This window comes from Anguilla anguilla, chromosome 2 (assembly GCF_013347855.1).
Source record: "Anguilla anguilla isolate fAngAng1 chromosome 2, fAngAng1.pri, whole genome shotgun sequence".
NCBI classification, from domain to species: Eukaryota; Metazoa; Chordata; class Actinopteri; order Anguilliformes; family Anguillidae; genus Anguilla; species Anguilla anguilla.
This window is the reverse complement of record NC_049202.1, coordinates 9,641,756-9,648,269: the sequence shown is the minus strand read 5'-3', so window position 1 is coordinate 9,648,269 and position 6,514 is coordinate 9,641,756. Positions and strand designations below refer to the sequence as shown.

The 6,514-nt window shown below is 37.0% G+C and overlaps 1 protein-coding gene across 7 annotated transcripts in view; it reads left to right on the top strand.

Moving 5' to 3' along the window:
* Positions 1–6,514, top strand: part of LOC118220683 (glycine N-acyltransferase-like protein 3) — a 31,747-nt gene that overhangs the window by 9,728 nt on the left and 15,505 nt on the right. The window contains exons 1-5 of one of the 7 annotated variants that reach the window (XM_035404757.1): positions 510–789; positions 3,150–3,482; positions 4,645–4,766; positions 5,026–5,133; positions 5,327–5,459. In XM_035404757.1, coding sequence (XP_035260648.1) covers positions 3,407–3,482; positions 4,645–4,766; positions 5,026–5,133; positions 5,327–5,459 — 439 coding nt within the window. In that variant the 5' untranslated portion in view covers positions 510–789; positions 3,150–3,406. Of the gene's footprint in view, positions 1–313; positions 790–3,149; positions 3,483–4,620; positions 4,767–5,025; positions 5,134–5,326; positions 5,460–6,514 lie in introns of those variants that run through there. The other 6 variants (XM_035404753.1, XM_035404762.1, XM_035404752.1 and 3 more) reach the window with 6 other exon arrangements.

The window sequence follows — 6,514 nt, the reverse complement described above, 5'->3', positions numbered from 1 at the left end:
TTTCGTAGGTGACTTAGGTGCATTAACTGTCTTAACTACTGCTTGTATTTTTTCCATAGATTGCGTTGTTGCCGTTCTCGTTGTGTTAGTGTTAATCAGTTTAACCTTCAGGGTCCAAGTTGAACTATGCGGTTGTTCCCTGCACTTGGACCGGTACTTCTTTCTAGGGTTTTCGTCATACTTGTTCCTGGATATGGTTATACGTCGCTCTGGATAAGAGTGTCTGCCAAATGCCTGTAATGTAAAGTAATGTAATGTAATCTCTTTGCTTTAATCTGGTTGTGAGTTATAGCCCACATTTGTATAAAGGTTGATCCAACGGGTTGCTCTATTGATCAATGAACTTGGTAATTTTATTTATAATTGATATAGCCTAGTTGACAATAATTAACAAATTAAATCAAATATATCTGTGTTACCTGTTGGATATGTGTGGAGTTTGAACTGCTGAGTTGTGACCTGCATTTACAGTGCTTAATATTAAAACAGGGTGTTGGCTGTAAAAACTGCTGGATTCGGAAATTGTCCAGTGACAGTCCCAGACCCGTATCCGCCTCTCCCTTTCTCCTTTGTGGGCGGACTTTGGGATATCATTGCCGTGGAAATATTTTTGCACTCACAGCACTGCTGTGAAAAAATCAAACAGCTGGACTTCCTGGTCGACGGGAACTAAATGTTTAGAGTAACCCTGGGGTGCATTGATAAAACTTGGAACGGTCCTGGAATTAACCGGGAGATCGTGTTCAAACTGTCAACGAATTCAGAACCAAGGAACGAAGGTGAGGTGAGGTGTGTAGCAGCCAATAATGTAATAACTGCGAATAACGTAATAACTGCCAATAACGTAATAATTTTTCCGTTCTTAATGTAATAAAAGCCGATAATGTAATAACTGACCAATAATGTAATACATTTTCTGAACCAATAACGTAATAACATTTTGCATATAATGTAATAAGTTATTACATTATTGGCTGGGTATTACATTATTAGCTGGGTTTTTAAATAAATCATAAAAAATGTAATAACAGGAGCCGATAATGTAATAATATACTTATATCGCTTTAAGTTTTATTTATTGGCTATAAAGTGTCACACTTCTATGACACTTACCCTTGCTTCCTCTTTCAAATAGCTGCTCAAAAACCTGACCACACGCGCGCGCACGCACGCACACACACACACCTACTCTCTCTCTAGGAATTATGACTATTTATTTGTTTGTGGTGCTTGGTTAGACTTATCTCCAGCCCTGCCTTCTACTCCTTAACCATTTGAGTACCAAATGAAGTGCGAGCACATATGTTTGCAAACAATATAATATGAAATCTATACCTCTTTGAAGATGCTTTGTCCACGAATACAAAGACCACCATTTATTTTCATGAAAAATGTCATCTTTAATTAAATGTATTTAAATAACTTTTTCAACCAAACTGTTTCAACCACACTATTATAGCTATTCAGCACTATCTCTCTCTCTATGTATATATACCAAACCTGACTCCTGAAAGGTTACATGAAAATGTATTACCAAATCAGAATCCTTGCCCTATTGAAATCCCTGGCTATTTGAATACAGTCTTGACAAGCTCAACAAAGAGTCTAAAACCGAAGCAAATGATATCTATAGTTCATTCTTTTTTATTTTTGCCATTTTCTCCAATTTTAGTCGTTATACCAATTCTCTGTGTGTATCACGGTCCTAGTCGATGCGCTATCCTCTGTTGGTCTGGGGAGGGTGTAGACTACCACATGCCTCTGATACATGTAGAGTCGCCAACTGCTTCTTTTCACCTGACAGAGAGGCAGAGGTGGGAGTAAGTCACACTTGTGCAAGTCACAAGCAAGTCTCAAGTCTTAACCTTCAAGTCTCAAGCAAGTCCCATGTCACTGTGTTTAGACTCAAGCAAGTCAAGTCTAGTCACCATGAAAGAAGTGCTTAAAACAAGAGAGAAAGGGACACAATGGCAAGCCATGTCATAAGAAAACTGCACCTGTTCGTGAGTTAGTTAGTTTCTACAACTAGGGATGGGCATGGTTCGGATTTTATCAATACCAATACCACTATTGATACTGCTTATCAATACCAATACTTATCGGTACTCTTATCGATACTTCCTAATTTGGTGTGCAAAAGACATGTTTTTAAAATAATTATCAGTACTACTTTTATATTAGTTTGGGCAAAAAATATTTAACAAAGTAGTTCTGTTGATAAAATGAAACATATTGTCAAAACATGATGCTGGGACCAATGGTATAGATACTGTAAATGTAATATGTATCAAGAGAATGTTTAGTTCTTTAAAAAAAGGGACGGTAAACCATCCTTTATTATTATGATAAAACTGAAAGATGTGTTACCAAAGTTATCTTTGTAGGTCATGTTATATACTATATTTTACAGTTTAGAATTTTGCATTAAGAGGTTGAAAGTTGAGCACAAGGGATAATAGTGAAGAAGAAGTTATTTAAATACACTTGATTAAAGATTATATTTTTCATGGAAAGAAGTGGTGGTCTTTTTTATTTGAGAACACAGCATCTTCAAAGAGGTATAGATTTCATATTATACAACATAAGAGTAATTGTCTGTGTTTGCAAACATGCGTGCTCCCACTTAATTTGGTACTCAAATGGCAAAGGAGTATAAGGCAGGGCTGGAGATAAGTCCAACCATCAAGTTACACAAACAATTAATTCCTAGAGAGAGAGAGAGAGTAGGTGAGTGTGTGTGTGTGTTTTCTCAGAGTTAGGACTAAGATTCAGGGGTCAGGATTGGCCTGGTTTTTGAGCAGCTATTTGAAAGAAGCAACAGTAAGGGCCTAAGTGTTATGGAAGTCTGACACTTGATAATAAATAAAACTTATACATAGTGATACAAGTATATTATTACATTATCGGCTCCTATTATTACATTTTTAATGATTTTTATTAACCCAGCTAATAATGTAATAACCAATCAATAATCTAATAACTTATTACATTATGTGCAAAAAGTTATTACGTTATTGGTTCAGAAATTTTATTACATTATTGGTCAGTTATTACATTATCGGCTTTTATTACATTAAGAACGGGAAAATTATTACGTTATTGGCAGTTATTACGTTATTGGCAGTTATTACATTATTGGCTGCTACAAGGTGACTCAAAAGCTTGATTTGCTCAACAGCTGCAGACCTGCAGACGCCGTGTTTCTTAAATGCGTGTGCTCGCACTGTAGTGTATAACGACACATCGTGTAAATTTTTCGCTATCATGTTCCTTTTTTGTTAGGTGAATCTGCACAGTTAACACCGCCACAACAATATCAGATGAGACAGGGTCGTATGAGAAATCAAAGTATATATATATAAATAAAAAAACAGCGCAGTTTATACACGACCGAAGTTATAGTAGAATGATCATAAACAAGTCGGACAATAGTGGAGTTTTGTCGTGTCCTAACTGCAGGGAAAACCATAAAGAATTTCCAGGTAAGACTCCTTTCAGCATGGTCAAATGGTCGTTATGTAGGCTCCTGATTTAAGCGAGTACTGGAGGGAGAGGACATATGCGACCCGTTATGAGTCGGAAGTCGCTGTGATCCGTTTCATATCGATGTTATGCCAAAAATGTAAATATCATAAAATTTCCACAGTAAATCAGCTTTTTTAAATACGTCAGTGGGCTAATTTGCCTAATCTTCGCGGGACTTTAGACCGCGGTGAAAACACAGACAACAATGGGCTGAAGGAACCTTTTAGTTCCTTGAAATGTAGTTCCTGGGACTAAAAGTTCTTTTGGTGGAAACGCGGCTATATATGCAATTACAATGACCTTTTTCGTCCAATCTCCACACTGGTGCAGTAAAAAGACAGTAGAAATGTTCTTATTTATTATGCATACAGTCTGGACCTTTGTCATCACAAATCCAGAGAATTTATGCCAAAGTGTTTTGGAACCCCCTCTCATACTTCGTATTTGTCATGCATCCCATATACAGTTATGATCAAATTAATTACTGCTGTAAAACATTTTCATATAGGGTGTGCACTTAGGCTGAGCCTGGTTCAATACAAATTTGGTTTATGTGTAGACTAACCGGTAAATCTTGAAATTGCATTTGTAAGTTGCAGCAGTAGCTAGAGTAATGTGTTATTGTCCACTAGAGTATTAAATGCTAGGTGAAAAGAATACTCCGCATTACGTACATTTTTATATTCATTTATTGACCTACTACAGTATGCCAGATGAAAAGAGGACTCCATATCTCGCTTTAAATCGCTCTTTCTGTCTTTCCTGGTGTTGTGCTTTAACAAAGTACCACCATACTTGGTGTAAGAGAGCTTTCCTGATTGACTGTTAAGATTCAGTTGCGGAGAAATTTTGGAGCGGCTGATTTCAGAACCTGGGACAGTCAGAGAGACCAGATTTTTTTCTTATAGCTTTTGATTTATTGATATCTGTCAGTATGTGAAGGAAATTTAACCAAATAGGAACAAAAGTGTTCTAAAACAAACGTACATACCGCATCTTTAATAACCTTTTAGGATGGTACCAAATGACAAAATTTTCCATGAGCAAAAGAAAGACTTCTATGTAACTTCCTTTGTTGAAAATTTGAGTTGTTAAATAAGTAATTCATCATATTTGTAGCTATCTGCTTATCCAAGTCAGAGGTCCACACCTGCAAACGTTGTAGAATGTATGTTCTGGGCACTGAAGAGTTGAAGTCAGCCGAACACATCCTAAATGGATCATTCCCAGAATCATTAAAGGTAAAACTCTGATTTATATTCCTGTTCAGGCCAAGGAAAACTAATCTCTCCTGTCTTGATTCTCAGACGTGTTAGTTTAAACTTGGGCAGTATACATCCAATTGTTCTCATTCTGTCATATATTTATTTTTGCATTTTAATTTTCCATATATTCTTTGCAATTCATTTGTAACTGGTTCATCACTCTCTACAAACGAATATCAGTTCCACTGTACATTACACTGACATTATGCCAAATCTTTTGTCTTGTTATGTCTAGGTGTATGGCTGTCTGTATAATATCAACAGAGGAAAACCATATAACTGGGAAGTAATTGCTGATTCCTGGCCAGACTTTAGGGCAATCATCTGTAAGCCAACACCGCAGGTAGAGCCAATCACCGAGTTTTATGAATTACCAGAATGTATAATTTTTTTTCTCTGGTATTATTTGTGTTATATGCAGGTTTTGGTTACTTGAATTTTCTTTACATCCAATTGGAGAAAACACTGATAACAGAATTTCAACCATGGTCTCTTGATGCAAAAATGATTGAACCACAGTTGCTTTTATTGTTTAGTCAAGGCGGGATTATCAGGACCGAGAGGGGGATTGCAACATGTGCCACATCTACGCCAAGGACAAGGAGAGCTTGCAAAAACTACTTGGCACCAGTGGCCTTCTTGACTGGAGCCAGTTCACATTATTGGCAGGTGAAAATTACAGTAAACCCCTGATTATAGCATACAGGCTATTACTTCACAATGGGAATAAATGTACAGTGCCATGAAAAAGTCTTTGCCCCCTTCCTGATTTATTCTATTATTGAATATTTGTCACAATGATTGGTTTCATGTCTTTAGACAAAATGTAATATTAGACAAAAGGAAACTGAGTAAACACAAAACACATTCTTAAAATTATTATTTCATTTATTTAGTGAAAAACATTATCAATCCACAAAGTTACTTTAAATTGAATAACTGGCAGCAATAACTGCAACCAAATGCTTCATATAATTTAATATCAATCTTCTACATAGCTGTGGAGGAATTTTAGCCTCTCTTCCTTGCAGAACTGCTTTAATTCAGACAAATTGGTAGGTTTTTGAGCATAAACTGTTTGTTTCAGGTCCTGTTACAGCATCTACGGTGGGTTCAAGTCAGGACTTTGACTTGGCCATTCCAAAGCTTTAATTTTGTTTCTTTTCAGCCATTCAGATGGGTACTTCTGTGTTTTTGACCAATTATGCTTCAGCTTCCGCTCATGGACAGATGATCGTACGTTCTCCTTAAGAATTTTCTGCTGCAGAGCAGAATTCCTGGTAGTGGCAAGTCATCCAGGTTTCACTTTAGAATCATCAGCGCATGGCATATTATCCCAAAAGGCTTGATGATGATCATCCAGGTGCTTTTTTGCAAATGTGAGATGATTGATGTTTCTCATGGTTGGCACTAGTTTCCACCTTGCTACTCTCCCATGAACCCCATTTTTGCCCTGTCTCTTTCTTAACGCGGAGTCATGAGCACTGACCTTAGCTGAGGCTAGAAAGGCCTGTATTTCTGTGGATGTTCTTCTGGGATTTTTCGTGATTTCCTGGATGAGTTGTCGCTGCACCCTTGGAGAAATGTTGGCAGGCTGGCCACTCCTGGAAAGGTTCACCACTGTTCTAAGCATTCTCCATTTGAAAATAATAGCTCTCACTGTGGTTCGATGGAATCCCAGAGTCTTAGAATGGATTTGTAACCCTTTCCAGAGTGATATATTT